We start from the raw sequence: 27,772 nt of genomic DNA on the forward strand, positions 1-27,772 counted from the left end.
ATCTGCGGCTGTAATGGGTGCTGAGCAGCAGGGATGGGTTGGGCAACTGAAGGTGGTTGGGCAGTGGGCACTGATGCAATACTATTACTCTCTCTTTTTCGGCGTTCTTCTCTTTTCTCAGTTAATATTTTATTAATTAGCTCATCTGATGAATGCAATTCTTGTTGAGGATATATTTTGTCTACTCCCATCTGAACACATCTGTCTGTCTTTCTTAAATTATCATCCCACTCCTTTTCATCCTGCTCTTTTACTCTTTCTGTTCTTGACTTGTGCCTGCGCGCATTTTGTATTTGTATTTGTATTGTATTTGTATTTATTATTTATAGTGCGCACCTAACCCAAGGGAAACAAGGCGCAGAGGCATCAAGAAGGTTGCGAAACTTAGTTACATAGCAGCAAAAGTTGGGGTCCAGCTGAGGTTACATTGCTTGAGATGACAAGAACAATGACTAGGGATGTAAGACTTAGGGCCTCATTACACGGTAGGCGGTAAGGGTTTACCGGTACCGGTATTTTACAGGTAAACCCTTACCGCCTTACTACGAGGTCCCTTTGCGGGTTGGTACATTAACGCCTGCTTTTAGCAGGCGTTAAAAAACAAACCTGCAAAGGGACCGGGGTGCTAATTACGGTACCGCAATTTGTGGTACCATAATTAGCGCCTTCCCCATTCCCATTATGCCCTATGGGGCAAAAATGGGAATGGGGAAGGGCAATGGAGGAAGGAGTAATTACCGTCTTCCCAACCTTGGAATAGGGCGGTAATTCCCCTTTCCTCCAAGGCGGTACCAGTAAATTACCGGCATGAACCATGGCGCTAATAACGCCATGGTTTACCGCCTACCGTGTAATGAGGCCCTTAGTTACGTAACAGCAAAGTTGGGGTCCACAGGAGCAATGCGGCAAAGGAGGCAACAAAACAAAGAGAGATGATCAGTCAGATAGTTGCTCAAAATATACAATATTTACATGTTATAAAGTAAGTTATCTTCCAGGAGCATCAGTAGATAAACATAGATATGCACCATTTACAGTGTTTGTAGTGTGGCAGACGTTACGTATCATGTTCCTTGAGCCAAAGGATAGTCTTAGATCTAAATTGTAGGTACGAGAGGTCATCCGTGAATGGTGGTGGTAGAGAGTTCCAAAATTGTGCTGCTTTGACAGGAAAACTGTTCCCTCCAGACATCGTACGTTTGAATCTTGGCACTAGAAGGAGATTGGAGTTAGCCTTTATAGAAGGGCGGGAGGATGTTGGTCTAGTGAATCTAGTTATCAGGTATTGAGGGGCTGCTTGGTGGAGGCACTTATGAGTCAGGGAGACAGTTTTGAGAAAAATGTTGTCTTTCGTTGATAGCCAATTGACAGATCTTCTAGTTTCTGAAATATGGGCTTTCTTCGGGATGCTTAGGGTAGCTCTTAAAGCATTGTTTTGTAAAATTTGAATTTTATTTGTGATCTATTTGTTGCAACCTGCATATAAAGCATTACAATAGTCCAACTTGGATAGGATAAGAGCTCTGGCTAAGGTAATACAATTAGAAGGTGAGAGTAATGGTTTAGCTGCTCTAATAAGTTTACACGTATAAGATGTGGCGGACGCCATAGCATTAACTTGTTTTGAGAAGGTGAGCGTGGAGTCTAGATAGAAGCCAAGAGTTTTGATCTCCTTGGCTATAGTAATCTTGTTATAGTCAATTACAAAGGAGGAATATTTTAGGCCTAATTTGTTGAGGTTGGAAGAGGTGCCTAGAATGAGGAGTTCTGTTTTCTCATCATTCAGGCATAGACCGTGTAAAGCCACCCATGCCTGGATGATGAGGTACACTTTATTTACAAAGACCAAATCCTTGTCATAATCCCCCCAGATGAGGATCTGGATATCATCAGCATAATAAGTGTAGGTGATACCCAGACCATCTAAATCATCGAAAAGGGGCTTTGTAAAAATGTTGTACAGGGTGGGAGAAACGCAGGAGCCCTGAGGTACGCCACAAGTAATGGGCTTTGGGTCAGCAGCTGCTAAGGGGGAGAAGACTCTCATAGTACGGTTGTTGAGAAAGGATTGGTTCCAGTTGGTTGCCTCTTGAGAGAAGTGTGCTGCCGATTGTAAGTGGTTGCAAAGTATCTCATGGTCAACCACGTCGAAAGCGGCTGAGAGATCGAGAAGAAGCAATAAGGCAGTCTTGCCCTCATCTCTCAACTCATCTATCTGTGCCTTGAGATCTATGAGTGCAGTCTCAGTTCCATGCTGAGGCCTGATGCCGGACTGTCGGACTCCTAGAAAGTGGAAGTGTTCAAGGTAATGTTGGATTTGTTGGTACACTACTTTATCAAGGATTTTAAGTAGGAAAGGTACAGTAGTGATTGGGCGGTAATTGGTGGGAGTAGAGGGGTCTACATTAGTTTTTTTAAGGAGGGGGAGGACCCATGATTGTTTCAAGTTATTAGGTATGGTGCCTAAATGGAAGGAAGCATTTATTAGTTTGGTGATAAATGGTGCGAGATCACGGGCCGCATCCTTTCTCAATTGTGCAGGGCATAAGTCCCCATGGCAATTCAAAGGTTTGAGAGTGAGAATGACGTTTTCAACCTCTTTGGTGGAAACTTTACGAAAATTGAAATGGGGAACGGAAGCATTCTGAGTGGATTGTACCGTTGTAAAGCTAATGATGCTAGATTTAGTAGTTGTGAGAAGGGAGTTTTTTTTGTTGCTCATCTTCGACTGCAGAGAAGAAATTTTATTAGCTAGGGCATTTTGTATACCCGTGCACCAGTTTTTATCCTTGAGGCAAGAGTCAGGCATCTGTAGAGGGGATTCTACCTCTTTCAAAATTGTAAAGATCTCTTTAGTGTTAGATTTGGCTAGCGAAATTCGGGTACTGTAGGAGGTTTGTTTGGCCAGGATAATTTCTTTTTTTTACTGGGTGGCTAGTATACTCAAGTTTTTCTTATTATTTTCAGAGGGATGTGATCTCCAAATTTTTTCACAGTGTTGTTTCTCTTGTCTGAGGGCCTTAAGATTGGGAGAGAACCAGGTGTTGACATGTTTGTAAGGTTTACTCTTTCTCAACTTCAGAGGTGCTATTTTATCGAGAGATGAGAGCATAACTTTGTTGTACAGGTCTACCATGATGGAAGGGTCTGTGTGGTCCGGAATAGCGTTCAGGGTCGGTAAGATCATGGGCATGAGGTTTTCCGAGTAATATTTCTTTTGTTTCTGGTCTGGACAGCTGGAGCTATACTATCAGCTTGTGCTGGTATTGCCTCTAGGGAGAACGTGATTAGGTGGTGGTCTGTCCACAGCAGTGGCAGTATAGATGAGACCAAGATTGGGCAATTAGCCGGTCTAGAGTTCTACCTTTAATATGGGTGGGACATGTGATCTTTTGGGTAAAGCCTAATTCCTCGAAGGTGTTGTTAATTAGTGTGGCATTGGCATCTGAATGGTCACTGAGACCAAGGTTAAAGTCTCCTAGAATGATACTTTGGGAAGAGTTCTTAAAATTGTTTGAAATAATGTTAGAAAGGTCTTCTTCAAAGGATCCTAGAGGGCCAGAATTTCGGTAGATGAGGTGGATAGATATGGACTGTGTTCATTAAGGTTAACTTCACGGTTAGAGATTCGCAAGATCCTAAGTTAAGGGGTGGAGAAGTTTTCAATGTAAGCTTAGTTTTCGCTATTATAGCAAGACCTCCACCTCAAGAGGTGGTACGATCAATTCTTAGTAGGGTATAGTTGTCTGGTAAGGCTAACATGATTGCAGGACCAGCTGCTGGGTGAAGCCAAGATTCAGTGACAGCTAAGAAGTCTAGATCTTCATTGTGTAGTATGTCTGCTAACTCTGTTGCGTGGGCTACCATAGAGCGGGCATTTATAAGTGCGCCCTTCGTCCCAGGTTGTACTAGTTTCAAGGGTGATAGCTGAGTTTTATGGACGCCTTTCTGGGCGCGGATAGGCTCTCGGTAGAGTCTACTGTTGAGTTGAAGCGGATGTTGAGCGTGGCTGGTGTAGCCAGGGCTAGTCCTAACATTACTGTGCAGTGATTTAGTTAAAGGGTCATAGAGCCTTGGGAGTCTAGCACGTAATTTGAGGTTCCTCTGTAGAACAGAGCAAGGTGTGGTGATCATGTCGGTTCGTTTGTGGAAATTAGGCATTGGTGCAAGTGGAAGAGAATTTAGTGGCTTAGTAGGATAATGTAAACTCATAATGTATAATAGTGATCTAAGTAGAGCAGTGTAAAGCAGTGGGAGATGCATTGTATGCGTGAATAGGATAGGAATTATGTAGTGTGGCTATTAGTAGTTCGTATACAAGCTGTGGAGCACCCAGGTTCAATTTTGCAATGGTGCCTGCAATTCAAAGCACAGATAATAATGCATCTAAATACGGTTTTGCAGTGGACCTGAGAGGCAGCATTCAAAAACACAGATAATGACACATCTAAGTACAGTTTACAGTGGACCTGAGAGGCAGCAATTCAAAAGCACAGATAATAATGCATCTAAATACGGTTTTGCAGTGGATCGGAGAGGCAGCAATTCAAAAGCACAGATAATAACGCATCTAAATACGGTTTTGCAGTGGACCTGGTAGGCAGCAATTCAAAGGCACAGATAATAACGCATCTAAATACGGTTTTGCAGTGGGCCTGAGAGGCAGCAATTCAAAGGCACATATAATGACACATCTAAGTACAGTTTTGCAGTGGACCAGGGAGGCAGTAATTCAAAGCACAGATAATAGCGCATCTAAATATGGTTTTTCATTAAGCCTGGGAGGCAACAGTTCAAACGCATAGATAATACCCCATCTAAATACTGTTCTGCAGCGGACCTAAGAGGCAGCAATTCAAGTGCCCAGATAGTAGAATCCCTGGGATCTAGAGAGGAGGGGGAATTGAGCAAGGTATGACTGAGGAAAAGAATGCACAACATGCGGTCGGGGGTACGTCTAGTTTCAGGCTAAAGTTGTTTCAGTGTAGGCAGGTGGGGTGGGCCAAGGCCAGGGTGTTTATAGGACGAAGAGGAATAATATAATAGTAGATACGATCGAAATACACAGGAGAGGCACAATTATTAATCTGACAAACAAGTCAAACGAATAGCAAATAGGCTACTACAGCTATGGTATGGCTGTGACCAAGTCTGCAGTGTACGTTAGCTATGACATTAGGCAGTGGCGGTAGATCAATCAGACAAAAATGCATATGTCTTTGTACAGCTGGGGGCAGCAAGAATCAAGTCAATCGTGGTTATGTAGGGGTAGTCTGGAACAGCAGTGAACTTAATGGGAATTTACTGTTGAGCATAGGGGTGTATCGGGGCCTTGGTCTTAAGCGTTGACAATAATCCGAGCGCAATATGTTAGATACGGCTGATGCACCTAATGGCGTGCAACATAGATATCGTTGTAGACACTTACAGAGGCAATAGCGTACCCTGCTGGATGGATGGTGCCGCCATCTGCGGACAGCTGCAGACAGGGCCCTTAGTACACGGCCCTTGGAGACGCGGCTTCCGCCTCTGATTTTGGTCATAGGGACAAAAGGACATAGGGCAACCAATCAAGAATGGCGATGGTTGCAGGCTGGTAGCTCCCTGCTACTTGGCCAAAGAAAATGCGTTGGTCATCTTGAAATAAACGATTTTTACGGGTGAATATTGCAAAGGTGAATTCTTCTCTCTGCTTTTCTAACAAAGCATAGCTTCCTTCCTCCAGTCTCTAATGACGTTAAATGTCGCAGGGCGTGCTTTCTTATGCAGCAATACTGATTCCAAATAATCTATCTGCGCAATCTCTCATAACTCCCATGTTTCGGCCATTGTAAATCTTCTTTGTGTCTGGTTTGCCGATGCCAAATTTCACAAAACATTATCGCCCTACACCATATTTTACATACATCTCATATGCTGGCGACCCTACGGGTGGCGCGGCCTGGCCAGTTTCCAGAGATTGTCTACCGCAGTGGAAAAATCCCACTAGGCAGGAAGACAATACCCAGGCATGTTTTAACCTTACCCTGGGTGTTTCATTTTGCAAAACCAACTCTCAACCAATATCAAGGTTACTTAGAATCAGGGCATGACTTACCTGATCAACCAAATCGTCTTTCAAGACGCAATTCGTCCGTATACTGATGCAACCAAAAATTGTTGTGTCTGTGTATCTTCGCTCTCTCTGCCTCGTTTCGGGACCCTCGCCTCCTTGTTCTCTAGCTGGACATGTCGATCAGGGATCAGCTGTGTACAGATCTGCAAAGGAGTCTCATCACTTTCACAGCGGCGCCCCGAACACCTCTTGATCCCGGTTCGACCGTCTCGTCCTCGCTTCATTTTCTCGTCTCGCCTTCTTATATTACAATGTATACGATGGAACAAGTGGGGGAGGGTCCCTATTCGGGTGCCATTTTGATGGGCCCCTAGAGGACCCCTGCATATGGAAACAAAGCACAATCACCACATACGAACTGATACGCCAGACACGAGGTTCAATTCCCAAGATCTAGGGTTTATTGCAAGAAAATTATCTCAGTTGGCCAACTAGGTCTCACGTCCTGCAACATGTTTCTCCAGACCCCGTGGGACGCAAGAGAGCGAGCATTCTACAAAAGTTACATATATACAAAATGAACATCTTATCATCAGTAATGACATATTCAATACTGCCCATAATGTACTTCCTTTGAAATGGATTTGATGATTGACAATTGTGACCAATATTACACCTTCAGACATTCATTTAGCAACAGTTTGCAATTTGCGGACTTGCAGACACGATTCTTTGTTTTAGGGAACATACTGCTCTTGTTCTACAAGCAAGCTGTGTGCAGGGGAGAGACACATTCCAGGCCTCACTATCTTCTATTTTCTATTCGTGTGCTAGGGGTCAGCTTGCTCTACAGGGCTCAGTGAAGGGGGCCATTAATTGTTTGTTTCTACCGTTTCTACCACATCAGCAAGACTAGCTGGCACCTGCGTAGTGATTAAAATGCCTTGTTGCTTATTTCCAAGAACTTGTGAGGGAGGGGACCGGGCATTGCTGTCTGGGTTGCCTGCGTTGTGTTTGAACATGTATCTTGTGGCCTTGCTTTGTGCATGAGCAATAATGGAATAACGGAATAACGGAATAGAATACGCTTAGAGCAAAGCGATGTGTAACTGTAACATGTAAGCTTAAAGTATTCTTGAACACGCGCCCGGATACCCCCCGGTCTGGCGCGCGCTATAAATAAATAAACAAACAAACAAACAAACAAACAAAGCAGTTTGAACAGAAAGCATGAACCGAAGATTTGTCAAAATGGCGAATTCTATTCCTACAAAATCGATGCTCTCTGGTCATGCTCATGAGTTTGTACTAATAAATGCTGAACATATGAGGCAGTTGGTTTCCAGCCAACAAAATACATCGCCTATATTATGGGAGGATAATTTTGGGACTCACACTTGGAACTTTTCTGAGCTCAACAATATCCTAGAAAAATCAATGTGATTCTTCTTCACTGACTAAAAACTTACTATCAGGGTCTTACTGCCTTTCCAGTTTGCTGTACAGGAAATTAATTCTCATACCATTGGTGTTATCGTGAATCGACTAAACCAGGTTGGTGAGGTTTTCTTAGGCATCCGGGGGATGATTTCTGAGTGAGTTCCAAGATGTTGTTCTTTCAGTTCCCCTCAATGGGCAGGTTTGGACTGCTGGAGCATGATAAGCATGGCTGCATGGTCTGTCCAGTCAAGTAGCATAGGCGGCAGGCAGCAAGCAAATCTGAGGGATTTGGACCCGGATCAGGATTTATCTGTGTTGGGGAAGGCCAGTGTTTTGCCGTTGTTCGTGATTTGTGCAGTGGCCTCTGGGTTAGCAACAGTGTACAGGGTCGGTGACGGGTGAATGTTTCTTCTGGGGCTGGCTAGGGAACGTTACTAGTAGACATGTTTGTGCCTATTGCATTTTGGTGAACTGTTTTCTTTTCAGGTGGGCAGCATGGACATGTGGGAGTGGCGTTGTTTCCTTGTTTCAGAATGTTTTCATTGACATTTTCTGCTGTGGGTGTTTGTTTTATGGGGGATTGGACATTACGGGTTAGCTGTATCACATATTCTGTCGACAAGTGGGTGCAGGGAACTGATTGTGGTTAGCTGTATCAAATGATATATCCTTTTACCTATTTAATGCATTTGGTTTTTGCCATTTGTTTGGGTAAACCCCAGCTGCAGTTTTTTGTTTGTTTTGTTGGTTACAGCTGTGGTTTAGTTTTCACTGTTTGTTGCAGTGCATGAGATTTTAGGATGCAGGATGGTCCTGTACGGTATGGTGAGATTTTGTGACACTGGTGGTTAGTGTCTGGTGTACTGCAGGATGCCGGGTTGGTCTTGTATGGTGGTGTTGGTGAGTTTGTGACACTGTTAGAGTGTGTGGTTAGTTTGGCCTAGCTATTGGTACCGCGGTTGTGGCCAGGCTCGCAGAATGGGCGGGGTGGATTCTGTGCATGGTGATATTTTTTGTGTGTGTGTGTGTGTGTTATAGAATGCCTGGTGGTTCTGTGTTTTGGTTAGTCACTGATGTTACAAAGCTCAATGAGTTATAGGATGCTGGGTGGGTTCTGTGGGTTGTGGTGGCTGTTATAGGCTGTGAAGTGGTTGGTTACAGCTGTTGGTACCACGGTTGGTTACAGTGTACGGTGACCTACCCTTTTGGTGGAGTACGTATTCTGGTGTTTGCGTTCTCTGCCTGGTGTTTTGACTAAATATTGTGGTGTAAGGAGGGAGTGGAGTTGGTGTTTGAGTTCCAATTTGTGTTGGAACTCCATTAGGTTTGGTATTGTTTGGGACGTGTTTCCAGTTGGTAGTTGGAGCTGTAGTTGTTTCATTTGCTTTTGAACTTTTCCTTTGGGAGTTGGTGTTTTCATATCTAGGCGTACCAGTTCGATTTTTTCCATTTCTCTGTTGCTTGTGCATTTCCAGAGTTGCTTTCGGCATTCTAGTTAAGTTGTATGCAGTTGTCATCAAGGCATGTGTAGTTTTTCCTTGGAGGAACATGTGCATGTTAAGGCAGACAAAGCATGCAATGGTTTTCATAGGGCCATCTAGGCTTGTGTGACTTTACATTATATTGGTATTGTGGTGGGGCTCTCCTATATGGCTCCACTGTTTTCTGTTGCTTGGCATGCACATGTCAGGTAGTTTTATTGGTGTTCTTAATTGGTCTGTGTGCTGGCCACATGTGGATTGTGTGATAATTGATTGGTAGTGTGAAGTTTTCCCTGTTTGTTGATTATTAGGGAGGGAGAAGTGTTGTAATCAGTGGTCGAAGTGTACGAAAAGAAGGAGTGGAGCTATGTTCCCTACTTGTCTGTTCCGCTCCCCACAAACCCCATCACCACAACCCCTCCCGTGCACAATATAAACCCCCAAATGCATGCGTCTGCAGTTTAAGGGACTGTTCAGTGCATTGAAAGGGCAAGTTTCCACTGCTTTCTACACTTTTATTTTAAAACAAAACCATTCCACAATGGTTCTTTTTAAAATAAAAGTATAGGAACGGCAAAACATCATTAAAAGAAGTAGAGGAGAACCGCTCCCGACCGCTCCCGCCCACTTCGACCACTGGTTGTAATGGTCATTTGCATGTGGGTGTGGAATGATGTGATGTCACATTGAGTCTGGAGTGTTGGTGAGTGACTGAGTCCTATGTGTTCTTACAGTGACAGAGTTGCTTTTCTGGCTTGGATGGATGTCACAGTACTTTGTCCATTGATCTTACCTGTGCTCACAGTCAGGGAATAAGCTCATCTGTAAACTTACCGTCTTACTCCAGTCTGGTGTGTGAGCCGGCGAAACCCATTACTTCACAATCCACTTAAACAGATGAAATGAAGGTATGTAATGATGCAGTAAGGAAAACCAGCTCACAAGAATAATGCCCTAGCTGTATAAATCTGAGCCCTCTGTCGAATGGGGCGTTGTGCCCAAAAGTCACCAAAGCTTCTTCTTAGGAGAGTGGACAAAGGTAGGAAAGGTTCTTGTGGTGGTGAAAAATGTTCAAAGGCTTGTCAACAATGTGACAAATAAATACAACTATGTTATTATCCTTCAGAACAGCTTTCAACACAAATGTTTAAAAAAGCAGTAGAATGGATTAAACAAAAGTTTATCTGAGGTTTATTATAGGGGAGACGGGGCAGCTGGCAGTATTTTGAGTAATCGCCCCCTTGACTCTAATTTTCCAAAGTAACTGGACTGAGAGTTGCGGGATGTAGGATCTCCCACCGCTAGATCCTGCAGAGAAAGCCCAGGAGCTGCAGGTACAAGGCAGTTAGCGGTCTGTCCAGAAGCTGAGTGCAACACTTTCCAATGATGAAATGCAGCAAGCACTGATGCAGGCCTCTTCAGGACACTCTACCAGATGGAGGAAATCTGGTTCCGGCAACAGTCACTGCAACAGTCACTGCACATGGGCGACAGCAGGTGTCTGTCCTGTCACAGTCGTAGAAGATCTTCCAGGACAGAATTCCTTGATTTAAAAAAGCTGAAACTTGGCAGGAAGGTGACTTGTAGCACGAGCTGCTGACCACTGAAATGCCTCTGGCGCAGTAGAATAATTCAGAGCTGATCAGTACACCATGTGGTCCAGGGACTATTCCAAAGGCTCATGACTGCAGAAGCACAAAAATACCTTGAGACTGGTTGGTCCACCAGTCCAAGGGTCGAAGCACTGCAGAGGGCCTTCTCAGATCAGATAGTCCATGAGGCCTTCACTGGGGCAATTGCAGGATAGGTCTCCAGGCCTCTTCAGGAGATGTCGACGGGTCTTCAGTCAGTTGGCGCAAACACTGATCTGCTGGAATGGTGGCAGGAGTCCTCTTCTTCTCCCAAATACAGATTCATGGCAGAAACTAACTCAGCAATGGTAAGGATCTGCACCACTGACTCAGTCAGCAGTGGTACAATCAGGGACCACTGTGGGCTTCATTCAAGCATGCACAACAGACTTTCTGTCCCCTTGGTTGTGGAATCGGACCAGACAGTTCCACCCACTTCCTGTGTCCACCCACAAATGGTATTCACTACTCTGTGAAAACAACATCTTTCCTGGGCAATTGCATGACCATATTGGGGATTTCCAGACCTGAGAAGGCAGAAAGAAAGCCAAGAACCAATATGGCCAAAGGTCAAGTGAGAAATCTTGTGGCTCGCACATTTTACGGCACTAGCCATGTGTAGAATCGAGATGCAGTGAAGGCAAATGTGCACACTAAAAGTGCTGCAAAAATGGTAACTATGTAACTGCTGCAACCAGCTTGTCTTTAGACATATAATAATAACCAAAAATCCCCAGCATAAAAGACTACGATAATACAAAATGCTGAAGCTGAAGCCTTCACTTCTCTGTAAAAAGTCTGGACAGGTTGAAAAACAAAAGCAAAATATTTGGGTGTCCAGAGAACATGAAGGGAAAGTTGCCTAAAAGAGAAATCTTTCCTAATACTGGACATGTCTATCTGATGAATAAAGAATGGTATATCCCCCAGTGTGATTGTGTCCCGTGGCATAGAAGGATTTTATGAAAAATACATGTCCTTAAATAGGATGCATATGCCTCATTCCAGGAACGGGAGCAGATAAACATAGCCTGATGTGTCCGTAGCTTTTAGGTTTGGGACAACACTGCCCAGCGCAACAAATTACCAAGCCACCAAGCATGAGGAGTGTGATTCAGAATAGTGAAGCTACCAGAACAAATGAGCATGTGTCAGTCAATTGACCCCACTAACATAAATTGCAGGCAGGAGTTGTGCAGGAGAAGTGGTTGTCACATCCCCCTAGTGCATGACTTCTTCGCAGAGGGATATTCTCAGGAATACAGCACACTCTGTGCCATTTTCATCAGATCAGGCCTCCAGTATTTTAGGCAGGGTGCAGCAGAAGTCACAAAGCAAGTATACATACATTCATATGTTTCCCTTCATTAATCTGCTCTTAATATAAATGGTAATAGCTGGCATAAGCATTTATAATTGGTTTTACATATCTGATGGCAAAAAACTGCACTTATAATGCTGGAACCTTTTATGGCTCATGGTTTATGCAAACACAGACCAGCATCCACAGATATTCTGGCTCATACATGTGTAGGTGTTGGAAGTTTGCCTGAAACTTATAACTGCATGCTGCAAGCGTCTACGGGTCTCTTACACCTGCAACAAGCACAGACTCTTTAATCACGGGACATTTGTGCAGTATATTTGGAGATGACTCACGCAGCTAATACAGTTGTATTGTAGTCTCAAATCGTTCTCCCTGGTCAATGACTTCACAATCAATGATCACGAGCTTCATCAAAATGAAACACTGAAGATCGTCAAATGAAGAAGTGTATCATCACCTTAAATTTTCACTCACTTTCAGAAAATCCTCAATTTTGTATTTGGTGTATCCATTTGGAGTGTATTTCTTCCAACTATGGCAATAAAGAAATCATGTCAGCCGCTACATGTGCATGTTTCAATCCTAATGGATCATCTTCCTGTGGTCAGACCAGCTGAATAATCAAGCCCATCAGTTGAGTCTTCAACCGTCCCTGAACCCCAATCTGCACCGAACTGCACGGAAAGGCAGATGTGCTTCTAAACCGCTGCTCACACTTTCCAATCCAGTGAAGCCAAGCTGTTAAGGGGGCAGTAGCACCTTTCTCTATGTAGCTAGGCACTCTTCCCTTTATGGAATGAAGCTTTGCTCACACTCGCACCTTTAACGGTCTGGTTTAACTGGATTGAAAGGTGTGAACACTACTTTCAAAGCACATGTGATGTTCTGTGTAGTTTGCTGCAGATAGGTCCTTGGGGACGATTCAGGACTCAACTGGCAGGCTTGAGTATCCAACTGGTCCCACCACCTGAAGACAACCCAACAGGATCATCGAAACATGTACATGTTGTGGAAGAATTTATTTTAATTTTATTTTTTACATCTATAAAGGGCACAAAGCAGACCTCGGGCATCGTGGCGCTGTTAGATGCATGTCTTACTTAGTTACAAGAGAACGGAAATTCCCTGTCTGTGGTTCGCGGTTACAGGGAATCTAATACCAGACAGGTAGCGGTTAAATGTATAATTTTAGAGTGGAGGGGGGCCCTACGATTCAAAGGGTTACAGGAAAACCGGTTACAACTAATACCTTCATGAACACAGACATCGAAGGGGGGAGCCTAAGGGTGAGGTGTGAACTAGTTGAAGAGCCTCGTTTTAGGGGTTTGCGGAAGGACAGGTGAGAGGTCTCATTCCTTAGGGTAGTTGGGAGGGCATTCCATTGTTTTGAAGCTATGAAAGGGAAGCTGGTGCCGCCCTCTTTGGCCCTTTTGATGGTGGGGATGTTCAATTGGTTGGAATAGAGTGTTCGTTTAGGTATGATTTTGATTGATGCCGTAGTTACAATACTGGAAGAAATAAGCAAAAAATGAATATACCAAATCCAAGATTGAGTATTTTCTGAAGGAAAGTGAAGAACTAAGGTGGTAATACACCTCTTCTGTTGATAATGTTGTCCCATGGTTCAGCAAGTCTTCCGTGCTTTTGTACACAATTGACAGGTGTGCAGTAGGCTGGAGGAGCAGCATGCAAGGCACACCTTTCACTTGTCATTTTGCGAACTGACACTATTTGCAAAAGGCCCCTTTGTCTAACTGTGCAACTCTTTTTCACACAAGATATCTATTGAACAGAGCAGCAAAGGACCCTCGGTAATAGGGCCAGTTTTGTTAATCAAATGCAGATTCACAAAATGAGCAACTTTACCTTTAACTTCATAAAAATCGACCTTCTCACATTTCTTCCGTTTTCACATTTCAGCGACCATATGAAATTCATTCAACAACTCCAATTGATGAGATTCTCAACATGTTCAAGATTGAAAGGGTGCACTACTCCTCAACATGGTGCAAAGACATGGTGGAATTACTTAAAAAGGTAAGCAAAGTGGTGACTCTTGCATGACCAATTAAAACAATACTTTGCTTCAAGTGGTCCGTGTTCCCACGAGTCAGATACACTTGACCTCGTTTTAATAAACCACCCTCCAGTGTTACAATATCAATGCCACTCTTCACTACGTTTCCAAACATATTGCTTCCTCATTCACGCTATCACCACAACACGAATCTCAGTTTACCAATGCCATTCCTTTTTTAGCCATAACTAAACCCATCCTAAAATTGGAACCAGGTGATGTGTATTTGACATTGAATGTTGTATAGTATGCATTTGCCATTTCAGTCGAAGAAAATCATTTCTCCTCACGGCAGACCAGTGAAAAACTAGCATCAAACATTTGTTTTTCAAAATAAGCAATACAATTGTATTTTGTATACACATGCACAAATATGAACGTGATGTGCAATAACCAATTCACAACATTTCATGCATCAGAAAATTGTATTGCAACTTGAATTAAAATGATTGTTTTTATTGACCGTGTTATACAGCAGTACAAAAGAAAGCTTTTCAATACAACATTAAAACAAGATAATCTATATCCACCCACCCTTCCCCATAGTCCCCTAAAAAATATGCTTCCGCCCTTCACCAATATTTAACATACTGATTCCCACTCTTAAAATACGGTTTAACAACTCTGGTTTCCACCGAGTCCACCCTCAGAATCCTCAGAACCCTCAGAACCCTCAGAATCCTGAGGCCAAATCACAACCAGCCAATCTCTCCCACAAATTTGGAATATTTGGTAAATGGTAGTCACCCACACCATCCCCTATAATTTCAGCTCCACTCTGTGTACATCTAGGACTTTCGTATCAGTGTTACCCTTTTCCACATCACACTAAAGAATATAAGGCTCGGTTCATAGTTCCTGTTCATCAAGAAGAACCAAAGCTCTTTCTCCTCTCTGCCATTACAAATTCCATCTGCGTTCAGGGCTCTCGTTCTCAATACAAGCAGTGTCTTACACTTTGTCAGAAGATGTCTGCCTTTTTCCAGACAGGGTACGCTGCACACTTGGCAATAGCGTTTGTTTCGCGGGATGCTAAACCAATGCCCCCGTGATTGCTAACGTGTTAACCATGTTCATTTTGAGCCTCACATAACGCCATACAAGCGAGTTACCCACGAACTGCTGAAGATATCCTGGTGGGCCCTCTCTATGCATGATGTACTCCAGAAACTGAGTGCCATCATTTTATTCTGGAGTTCACAAATTTGCAGCTTGTAATGAAAAGCCACAACCGCCTTCTTCATCTCAGATTTGTAATCCCAGAAACAAAGCTTCCGGGGATCCTCCACAAACATAGAATGCCAATTGGTGGGTGCAGAAATCATTTTTGTTACAGTGCTACATGGCATATATGGGCCTTTGGTCTGTGCGGCTTCAAAAATAAGGTGGTTTAAACTTCTAATTGCAGCATTGGCCAATTTTCAATGGATGTACAGTTTGGAAGACGAAGCAACTTCTTCAAAAATGAGCCTTTGAGCTTAGATAGTGCAACTATATTTGCCACAGGCCAGCTTTCCACCCTGTACATGAGGATGGGTAAAAGGTTGGCCAAATACAATTGTGGCAATATGCTCATGGAATAACCACTGCCCTTGGACGCCAATTTCCTCAAGCGCCCTATCAATTTGAGATGATCCATGTGGCAAGAACCAGATACATTGCAGTCGAATAAGATGCCAAGATACTTCTACTCGCTAAAACCTTAGGAAATTGAGTGATCCCCTTACTTGTGCACCCCATCCGATTAATTCAATGCAAATTCAAATATTCTATAAATGGGAAAATGCTTAATTCAATAAACATGTATAAAATAAATGCACAACACAAAATATATGATTCTAATGTGAGCATTAGTACACAGTATTGTAGCATGCTTGCACTTAACTCGGTGAAACAAACTGGTGTCGGTTACCTTGATAATAATAATTGTAAATTGTTCTTCTATAACACGCTTCGGGATTGGTTTCCAAGCACTGGATCAGGATTCAAACGTGTGTTTTACTGATGTCTTGCTTCTAAGACAAATGTGTTGCCCCAGAACTATCTCCCCTCACCTAGCTTCAATAAAGTAACATCCAATCACACGCCACTTCCTTCTACTCACTTTACTTCTTTGCCAAGCCTCAGAAGCCTGTTGCCCCGTGATTGGTTGCCTTCTGCCTCTTAACCAATCGGTGTGCACCGGCAGGCGAAAGCCGGCCCCCGACGAAGGCAACAGACAAAGGCTCCTCATGACTGACCCTGACCGAGCATCGGCCGTGCTCGCCGTGCTCCAGGGCTCGCGTTAACCAGGTGAGATGCTCGCCACTACTGCAAATTATACGCTCATCTGTTAACCTCCCTCCTGCAAGTCAACACATTGTGCGCGCTGATTGCGGCCTGCTCCACAACCCTCCCAGCTACATGGCTGCGGGCGCATCTACCCGCTAAAGAATCTCCTCCTACATCAACACCATGCCTGCATGCCTGCATGTACAACAAAACTGTATCCCTTGCTCCAACAATGCTCTCGATTTCAAATGTATCATATGCTATCGCGCACGGAACTAAATGACATTTCGCATTTTGGACATGCTAGCTTGCTCATCATATGTTGCGCACTGTATTTATAGCTAAACATGCCGTGCCTTGCCTCTTCGTCGATGTTTAAGTGTTTTACCTGCTCTATTGTTTAATTGGCCAATCCTTCCGTTCCCTGCACACCTGCCTGCATTATGTCTCCTGTAGAAGCTTAGCCAACTTCAGTGTCTCTGGAATTACTAAGCACACCTGTGTACCTGATAAGCCAGTGCCTCCACTTGCCAGATCCTTACGCCCTGCACCCTAGCACTGATCACCTGCATTTGAATTGCCAGCTGTCTAGCAGCCACCACCAGTCTATGCCTGACCCATCACTAAAAATCGATTCCATACGCGTGGTGTGCACCATAGAAAATGATCTTAAACACTGTATCAGCTCACTTGTAATCCGAATGTAGGCGCTGTGTCAGCTTACTTTGCATTCCGAATCTAGGCACTGTGTCAGCCTGCTTTAAAATTCGAATCTAGGCATTGTGTCAGCTTACTTTGTATTCCGAAATTAGACATTGGGCCTCATCATGACTTTGGCGGTAACCCTTAAATCCAGCGGTCGCGCTATTACAGCCGGATTTAAGGGTCCGCCAAATCAGCTCTGAGCTGGGGGGAAATCCACTGAAAATTTGCGCTATTACCGCCGACGGGAAATCCCCCGGGGGTAAGAGCGCGGAAATTCCCCATTGAGCCCAATGGGGAATGGGGCATTCCCGAATGGGCTCAATGGGGAATGGGGATTAACATTACCGCCGAACTCGTGATCCGGCACTATTAGCGCCGGGGAGTTCGGCGGTAGGGCTAATACCGCCGGCGGTAACGCCCAAGTCGTGATGAGGCCCATTGTGTCAGCCTACCTTGAAATTCGAATCTAGGCAACACACATAGCATCTAGTCTTTTTATTGTACTGCATAGCCGTGGGCTGGGGGTGAATATCTGCATACTCCCTAGCCTATGTGCCTATCTCACTTATCCTGTGCAACTGCAGCCCTACTACATTTAATCATTACTTGCTTCACCAATTGATTGCTAGCCAACTGATACTTGACTACAATATCCTACCCATAACTAGCCTGTCCTCCGTGTACATCCTAGCCACATATGCAGTATCTGCTGATTGCCAACCACCAACTAGGCCACCCACCACCAACAAAATGTTCCTACCAGGCATCTACTCAATACTGTTGAGAACTATTCTCCACCTTATTAATTCTTCATGCCTGCCTAGTTCCACCCTGAGCTTGGCCACCATAGGCACCACTCCACCACTCCCATAGAGCCCTATGCCACAACCATGCTGCTCCAAATCTCCCTACCATGCAGCCTCTCCGAAAGAAATACCAGATTACGGTGTAGACTACCTAAACTGTACGAGCCTCGAGCCAGGGACTCCATCCTGTCCAAACTGACTAACCGTTCCACTACCATTAGCACCTGCGCCAACCTTATGTTGGAAAGACCCAAGTCCAGCCCACCTAATACTACGCCCAAGCACAAAACTTACAACACAGCCACTATCCCCACCCCCACTAAGACTACTGCCGCACCTCTAAAAGGCGCCCTCATTAATGCACGGTCTATAATAGCCCATGCTACAGATATAGCGAACCTCATTCTAGCAGAAGATCTAGATTTCTTAGCCATAACCGTGTCCTGGCTCCACACAGCCGCAGGTCCAGCCCTCTCGTTAGCCATTCCCGACGACATCATCCTCCGAGTGGATAGAACAGAATTTAGAGGCGGTGGCCTGGCCGTAATTGCCAAAACACATCTTAACATTAGACTTGACTCCTCTATCCACCTCCCATCATGTGAATCACTCACAGCTAAGCTGCCTACTACTAACTCCCAAACGATAGCCATTCACTTACTCTACAGACCTCCCGGACCAGTGGTCGAAGTGTAAGAAAAGAAGTAGTGGAGCTATGTTCCCTACAGGCCTGCCCAGCCCCTCACAAACCCCATCGCCCTGCCCCCCCCACACAATACAAACCCCCAACCACATTTGTCTGCAGTTTAAGGGAATGTTCAGTGCAGTGCACTGAAAGTGCAAGTTACAACCTCTTCCTACACTGTTATTTTAAAACGAAACCGTTCCAGAACGGTTTCTTTTTCAAATAAAAGTATAGGAGCTGTAAAACCTAATTTAAAAAAGTATAGGAGCACCGCTCCCGTCCGCTCCCGCTCACTTCGACCACTGTCCCGGACCCATAGGATCCTTCAAAGAAGACCTTAGTACCATCCTCACCAATAACCTAAAAAACACCTCCAAGAGTCTCCTCCTAGGAGACTTCAACCTAGGCTTAAAAGACCACAAAGATCAACAGGCTACCCTCATCAACAATACTCTTTCTGAATTAGGCTTTACCCAAAAAGTATCTGGCCCCACCCTTAACAAAGGCAGAACCCTCGACTGGGTAGCAGACTACAACTGCGCGGCCTCCATCACCGATAACTCCCCTCAACCATGGTCCGACCACCATCTCCTCTCCTTCACCCTCGCAGCCTCGAGCCCCATCACCAACAATGTGCTAGCCTCAGCCATCCCCACGAGAAGCAAAAAAAAATATCACAGTGGAAAAACTGATCCCTCTCATCCTCCCTACACTTAACCAACTCCCTGCTACTTCCAACCCCTACGACCTTGTAGAAGGCTACAACAAAACCATGGACACACAGCCTTAGACTCCATTGCACCATTTAAACTAAGAAAATATAAACCGAAAAAGCATCTTAACCATTGGTTCTCTAATCACCTTAAAACTCTTAGATTAGAAAAACGCAAATGGGAACAAGCCTGGAGACAATCTCCCACAGACCATAACAAAATATTGCTCAATAAAATAACATCCTACTACAAAAAAGAAATCATAGCTGCTAAACAAGAGTCTTACAAGCAGAGAATTTCACAATCCAACTCCAGCACCAAAGAGCTGTTTACGATCATTAAAGAACTAGAAACACCTGTGCTAACTCCAGACACTTGTGTGAAGGACAAACAATGGTGCACCAGTGTCCAAAATGACCTAAACAATAAAGTCACAGGCCTTCAAACTAAAATTTAAAATAAGAAAGATTCCATTGCCAAACCAACCAACCCCACTAATATGACCTCGCGCCCCACGCCCCAACACCCTCTGCCCAACCCCACTCGCTTCAGCTTCTCCAAAGTCTCCACTCTTGAAGTGGAAAAAATCATTCTCAGCCTAAAACTATCTAACTGTCAGGGTGACCTTTGCCCCCCACAAATTACTAAAGATGCGGCAAGAGACCGCTCGCCATTCATCACAAGACTCATCAACGCCTCCTTTTCCTCAGGTATTGTCCCCAGCAACCTCAAAGAGTCCTGGGTCCTCCCTCTTTTCAAAAAGCCCTCTCTCGACCCTTCCATTCCCACCAACTACAGACCTATTACCACGTCCCCTTCCTGCTCAAGATATTAGACAAGACAGCCTACCAACAAATCCAAAAATACCTTGAAATAAACCATCTCCTCGGTAATCGGCAATCAGGCTTCAGGCCCCAACAGGGGACAGAAACAGCCCTTATCGACCTGAAGGCTCAAATTGACACCCTTAGAGACAATGGGAAAACTGCTCTATTGCTTCTCTTTGACCTCTCCGCGGCATTTGATCTAGTTGATCACAAAATCTTATGCAAACGCCTGGATTCAGCTGCCCATTTTTCCCAAGAAGCTATCGGCTGGATCGAGTCATTCCTCAGCAACAGATCCATGCATGTCTTCTCCACCACAGCTGCCGCCGACCCCATCCCCATCACATGCGGAGTCCCCCAGGGCTCATGCGTCTCCCCTACACTGTACAACATGTTCACGAAGCCCCTGTTTGATGATCTAGATGGCCTGGGTATCACCTACACTAATTATGCCGATGATACCCAGATCCTCATCCCGTTGACGGGAGATTACAACCATGATTTCGCCTTGGTGAACAAGGTGTACCTCATCATCTAGGCATGGATGGCATCTCACAGTCTATGCCTGAATGATGACAAGACTGAACTCATCATACTTGGTTCCACCGCAAACCTAACCAAATTGGACCACAACTACACCAGCTTCATTATAGACGGGAACCCGATCAAAGTAGCTAAGGAAGTGAAAACCTTCGGAATATACATTGACTCCTCCCTCTCCTTCCATAAACAGGTTAGCTCTATGGCATCCTCCACAGCCTACACATGTAAGCTTATAAGAGCAGCCAAACCCTTCTTATCCACCCAGAGCTGCATTACATTAGGCAGAGCCCCCTTGTATTATCAAAACTGGACTATTGTAATGCCCTCTACGTAGGAGCTAGCAAACAGGTCACTAACAAAATACAGACGCTATAAAACAACACTCTCAGAGCAGCGCTTAGCATCCCCAAGAGAAAACACATCTCTAACATTAGGAGAGCCCATAACTGGCTCAACACTACAGATAAAATTCTGCTCAAAGTAGCCTCACTAACACACAAATGCCTCAACAACGCTGCCCCCCGCTACTTAGTCGATAGAATAAGTAAACACACTTCTAATAGACCTACTAGAACCACCAACGCTAATCTACTCACAGTTCCCAGGTTCAAATGCACCAAAATGGGTGACAACAGCTTCCAGGTGAAAGCAGTCCAACATTGGAACTCCCTACCACCCTCTCTAAGGACACCCCAAACCTACACACACTTAGACGCAACTACATACATTGGATAAAGAACAATGACCGCTAATACCATCCAACCCACCTCACCACTATCTACTATGTAAATATGTATACTTGTATATCCGCAAACTTTTGCCTTTATCGTGACGGCTTATTATCCCATTGTAATTATTGTAATGCATTGTAACATGTAAACAAGCTGTGAATCACCTTGTTGCTCCTGTGCCCCCATACCCTCGGGTAGGGTGCACAATACACATGAATACACTAAACTAAATTATAAACTGTACTGTATAAACGCGCACAATAAATGCAAGTTCAAAACTGTTGCACCATCCCAGCATGGTGTATGTGTCTGGGTGTGTGTGTGTGTCTGGCCGGGGCGACTATGTGATGTGTCATCCCAAGTTTTGACATGGTGTGTACTATTAACTAGTTGGCCGGCAAAATGCTGTTCATTTAACCCTGTGGTTAGGTTATTGGACTCTTCTACTAATCATTTAACTCTCATTCCCAATCCCTATAAATGTGAGGGGTCCGCTGCATTTACTTAGTGTACTATGGAAGAAGATCAGAACAGAAGTGGTGTCACATCCTACAATTCTCAGGAGTCAGCTGCATTTCCTTATTGTAGTAAGGTAGAACACTAGAGTTCAAGAAGTGGTGTGAAACCCATTTATGGATATGCAATCATCCAAAATCCTTTAGCACAGTATCCACATTTGACACCTGGGGAAAGCAGACATCCCAACATGAGAAACATATTATGCTTACGTTCAATCTATTGGTGGTACCACTGAGACTAAGACTATAATGTGTATTTAAAAGGATTATGAAACATCCATGTATCCTAATGCACACTTACTTTGAACACAGATGATTTAACACCTTAAGTCTTCAAAAGCAAATCTCACAAACCAGAGAATGTCCGAATAATTGAGTGCTCAAAAATGCCTCTATTCAAAGCAAGAGGTAATGAAACGATGCACTGCTTTTTCAATTGGTGCACATATTATTCAACTATTTGCAGAATATTACATCAACAATGCAGGTAAACACGTGCCATCTTTTTTAATGAAGAGCACCTAAAACAAGAGACTTTTTCAAATTTAAGTGAGAGACGTGCCATGAAGAAATCTTCGCTTTAGCTATGATTTATCCCTCTTAATCGCTCCCATGACTAGGATGCCCAATGGATGAAGGTAGTCATCTGTGCACCTGAGACCCAGCACATGACATATAATGCAGATTTCGCCACAAGCTGTGAACATTTAGTGAACTGCATATCAGAAAACACACGGAAGCCATAGAACTGGCACCTATGTTACGATCCCTGGAAAACACTGGCAAGTTTATTAAGAGAAAAGGATTTGTAGGACTAAAAGATCTAGTTGAAAGACTACAACAGCCCATCTTTTCACCTGTGATTTTCTAAACTAACTAGTCATTTGCACATTTATATTGCGTTCAAATGAAGCAGCTAATCGATAAGTGAACTGCATCCTGTAATATGTTTTCTTTCAATCATGTACAATATTTTGAATGTACAAATATTACAATTATACATGAAGAAAACAAAGATGCAATCATTCTATTGATTTGGATAACACAGTATTCAATTCATCTTGAAACTGTGCTGACTGCAGGTTGACCTGCATGTCAACACAAAGCAACTTTTCTCCCACCTTTGGAAGTCTTCATTGGAAGATGTAAAATGATACCTTAAAATGTCAAGAATATAAAATCATTGGGCTTCATACAAGATATGATCTGAAATTGTGAAATGGTTATAACCTATGCTATTATATGGCAAGCTTCAAATAATATTGATTGCACTTAACTTGACAGGTTGAAAAATCCATCACCTTAAAACATGTGTGAGCAGAATGAGAAGAGCCCTGTAAACTGACTTACATTAATCTCTAATCAAGGTCTCGCTGAACTCATGATGTGGATCGCTTTATCAGAAGTCCTGTGCTAATCTGTCACGGGATGACACCCTGTAAAGAGAGGCACAGGACACCCAGGAAGGGTTTCGGGTGGTTGTGCCGAAGTAAGGTGGACAGATAAGTACACACACAGCTGAAAGTAATGAGAACGAAGAGTAGTCAAGTGTAGCAAGGAATAAGGTACTACAGAATGGATTCCCTCTAGGGGTGTATGCAGATATAGGAAAAGAGTATTCCACGGACCTTAGGAAAAACTCTAGCCTTCTGCACAGTTTGCTATAACAGAGGCCCACGCTGTTTGCTCATGGCTTGGAACAACAGCTATGGGTGTCTGTAACGTAGAAACGAGACAAGGGAAGGGGCAGAGGTTGTCTGATGGAAACCAACAGACAAGCTCTGTACAAAAGGGTCTACAAACAGTACAAGAGAAGATACTTACAGCCAAATCCAGGAAAAGGAGGTTGATAGCAAACTGCCAGAAGGAAATGAAGGGAAAGTCGTGTAACAGGATTGGATAGCAGAGGGCAGTAAGGAACAAGGTTGAGAGCTCAGAGGAGCAGGAAAGCAATGAGCAAGCCCACGGGAGCAGGGCTGTAAAGGTAGGGAGCCCAGAGAGAAAGGGCTTAAGGCAGTGGAGTAAAGCAGGCTGCACGGCAAGGAGTCCAGAAGGGCTGGGCAGCAAGGAGTGAGCCCTGAGGGGCAGGGCCGCTTACCGTAGAAGGTTGCAGAGGACTGATGAGGGCTGCTAGGCTGAGAACCCAGCGGACAAAGGCTGTAGGTAGCAAGCAGCGGAGCGCGATCGGCTGCAAGGTAGGAAGCTCCAAGGACAAGGGCTGTTGGCAGCGGAGAGAAGTGGCTGCGCGGTAAGGAGCCAGAAGGACCGGCAGCAAGGAGTAAGCCCAGAGGAGCAGGCCCGCTGACTGTAGAAGGCTGCAGAGGACTGTAAACTGCAAGGTAGGAAGCCCAGAGGACAAGGGCTGTAGGCAGCCGTAGTGAGGCAGGCTGCAGAGCAGAGAGCCCAGAGGACAAGGGCTGTAGGCAGCCTGAGTGAGGCAGGCTGCAGAGCAGGGAGCCCAGAGGACAAGGGCTGTAGGCAGCCGGAGTGAGGCAGGCTGCAGAGCAGGAGCCTGGAAGACCAGGGCGGAAGATAGCAGCTGAGCGTGATCGGCTGCAAGGCAGAAACCCTGAAGGGCACAGGCAGAGGCTGGGAAGCAGCAGAGTGTGATCGGCTGCAAAGCAGAGAGCCCGGCAGGGCAAGGGCGGAGGCTGGAAAACAGCAGAGCGTGATAGCTGCAATGTAGAGAGCCTGGCAGGGCACTGGATCCAAAGCCGGAGTAAGGAGGAACCGCATACAAGATCCGTAGCTCGAAGCAACAAGGTGCCGGAAGGACTCTTAATGCAAGAGACTGAGCCCCTGCAGGCAGCAGCTTTTATACGCCCTGCCCAGCACAGAGGCAGGCTAATTGGTTGCACCTGGCTCAGCACACCTGCAGACAATAGGCCTCCTCCCTCCCTGTTCCTGAGCTGGTGGAAGCAGAGCAGATCCCTAGGGCTTCTGGGGATTGTAGTTCCGAAGATGGCGAATAGGAATGGCCAGGAAAAGATGGTTATAGCCAAGTGCATTGTGGTAAGTGTAGTTTGTTGGAAAAAATAGAAAAGCACCAAAGTCTCACAAATGGAAAATAAAGTCCATATTGATCGCAAATGTATTCGCCCATGGTGCAGGCATGACATAATCACAACACAGTGAATTACCTGGCAAGTTTAGACATGTACATTTCCCTTTAATGTAAAGCAACACATAAGTGCCTTTGATTTTACATGCAGGAAGCAAAAAGGTTTCAGAAGGCTTTTATGGCAAGACCTAGAGGCATGAAATCAAGTGGGGTTTACAGATCAAAGACTCCCCTTTGTGTGTTGACATGAAATTCCACTTGTATTTAATAATTTCAAAAATCATTAATATTTCATAAAATGATGTTGCAATATACTACATAGGTGTGTCACATACTCATACCTGTGTCTGCAAAGATAGAGTCCAATTATTTAGATTTCATTAAATGTGCATATTAATATCACAAATTATGGAAGACAAATGAAATTGCAGTCAAACCTACATGGAGTAGTTTTGGCCCCCGCCTTTTCTGACCACAAACATAGAAATGATAACCATCTAATGGGTATTCAATTGGAATGTTTAACTGAAGGGTAAGGGATCTCTTGTTTCCTATGTGTGCCTTCATCTTGGGGGAAATCGCCAATCTGCACCTCACTCTGGTGTACAACTAAAGCCAGTGAACGTATTACCACCAGGGAGCAGAGGCCTCCCCAATTTGGGGGATGTAGCATATAGGCCCTTCATCCACAGTCCTTTGAACCACAAGCTCAATAGTGGTCTCTTAATACAGCTGTACCTATTTTCATGCCAGGCACATCAAAAATGCATTTGCAGCCTTAATTTCCCCTACCTTTATTGTGCCCTTATTTCTGAAGCATAAAGTGGCATTGTTCATGGGTATTATGAGTTGAGGCCAGAGCAATTTGGAATATTCATTCCATTCTCTGAAGCATATATCATTTGCATTCTACACAACCTCTACGGGTGCTGATAGGAGTGCTTGTGCTTTACAACCCATCATCCCTTTGACCAAGTCTTCTGAGGCTGATACGTCTCTGTATATTAGTAACTGGGGTCTCTCCCAGCAACAAGGTATTTCCTTCCCTGCTGAATTGATGCATTATAGCAACGTATGGTCCGTTATCTTAACCTCTCCTCTATTCAGGCCTTCCATGGTATATTGTGTCACCATAATGTTTGTCCTAGTGTCATCTATCATGGACTTTTGCTTTATGCAGCTATCCTCATAAGGGAACATTCTTTTTGTCATCCATCTCAAGGGAGCCCATCTTCCTTGAAATTGCCCTGTAGTAGTGCAAAGTGGTTGTGTGCGGCAGTGTGTTCTGTGTGCCGATAATTCTGTGGCCACAAATATCCTGGAGGCACTCATGGCATAGGGTGAGGGAACACACATAACAACTCTCATCAGATGTCCCTCTCCCTACTTGGCTCGTGTGTTGATACCACATGGTGTTGGATACATGGGCAGAATCATCAATATACTTACTCAGGTGCCACAAGTCATCTAGCACACTTCTTTTGCCCTCCCCCCTGGAGTGCTATGCTTGGGGTATTTCCCAGGAGCTGTTTCACTTGGCATTACTATATGTATTGTACTGGTGCTAACATCATGAAGAACAGAACAAGATGATCTTCTGAGGTGGGATTAATCCCGATCTACTTCATCATTGTACACCCATTATTCAGGTGATGGCAGTCACATTGGGTTACTATACTACACACTAAAGAACAAGGCCTTGGGTACGACCAGGGTGGTCGAAACACATGTCGGCTGATTACAACAAGAATAAATTGCAATTTCTTTTGTTAACACAAATTTGCTATATAGCAATTCAATGTACTTTCTAGATTCTCTTGTAAGATTACGCATAGACAGTGCGCGGGTCACCATATTCCAACCCAATTGGTTTGCATTATATTTTCAGGGCCTTTTTTGGGCGGGCTTTGTGGAAGGTTAAACGCTGCAAGCCACTATTTTCAGTTAGTCTAAAGGTGGTTAGTTTAGCACACCAGCATACGTGTCGAACCCTCAACCCAATCAATGATTTCATAGGTACTATAGTGTTTGTACTTCAATTTTTGTGTGCTTGTTTTAGAGGATGTTGCACAATTTGTCCTTGTATTTGTGGGAAATGTATCTTTATTCTTCTTGTTGCTGATCGTCCCTCATCATTGATCTTGTCAGGGGTCATCTACTGCCTTTTTTGCCTTTGTGATCAACATTTGTGGACAGTTGGGTATCACCTCTGTATAGCTTGACATCTCCAAGGTGTATCCATGCAGGCTTGCCCTTCACCTTCAGTGCAAACAGAGTGACAACCTCCACTATGTATGGACCCTGGAAATAAGGTGTGTGGCACTTCCATGTGAAGTTTTGGCACAAAACCTTGTCTCCAGGCTACAACAACAAATGTTTTAACAAAAGATCAGTGTCATTTGATTCTTTGGTTTCATCTGTGGTCTTTGAACCCCCTGCCGCCTCTGTATCTGCTGAGACATACATTTAAGAGATTCAATCATAGCTGTCAAATAATTGTGCATTTCCTTCCCTATTACAGTAACATAATTCTCTGTGTCAGTGTGTGCCTGAGTGGGAGGATCAATGGGCTTGAGCATTCGTCGTCCCATCACTAGATCATGTGGAGTCAGGTTATGGTCAGAGCCTGGCGGGTTGTATAATGCAAATAAGGCTAAAGAAAAGCAATGTAACCACCCTTTTTTAGAGTGTCTTTTATATTGGTACTTATTTCTTTTAGGAGGCTGTTGAGACATGATAGGCAGATGATAATGTATGCATTACACCCAAAATGATAGTGATGATCTCAAACACCTCATTTACAAAGTTTGGTCTTTTTTCAGACCTTAGCACTTGGCACTTCGCACTCTCCCCATCTTGGGAATACCTCATGTATGAGCAACATCGCAGCACATATGGCAT

At 44.3% G+C, this 27,772-nt stretch overlaps 1 protein-coding gene across 1 annotated transcript in view; it reads left to right on the forward strand.

Annotated features, from left to right (window-relative positions):
- Positions 1-27,772, forward strand: part of STK32B (serine/threonine kinase 32B) — a 2,582,157-nt gene that overhangs the window by 1,915,475 nt on the left and 638,910 nt on the right. The window contains exon 8 of the mRNA XM_069631970.1: positions 13,855-13,971. Within this exon, the coding sequence (XP_069488071.1) occupies positions 13,855-13,971 (117 nt within the window). The remainder of the gene's footprint in view (positions 1-13,854; positions 13,972-27,772) is intronic.

This window comes from Ambystoma mexicanum, chromosome 6q, assembly GCF_040938575.1.
Source record: "Ambystoma mexicanum isolate Mex_15411 chromosome 6q, UKY_AmexF1_1, whole genome shotgun sequence".
NCBI lineage: Eukaryota > Metazoa > Chordata > Amphibia > Caudata > Ambystomatidae > Ambystoma > Ambystoma mexicanum.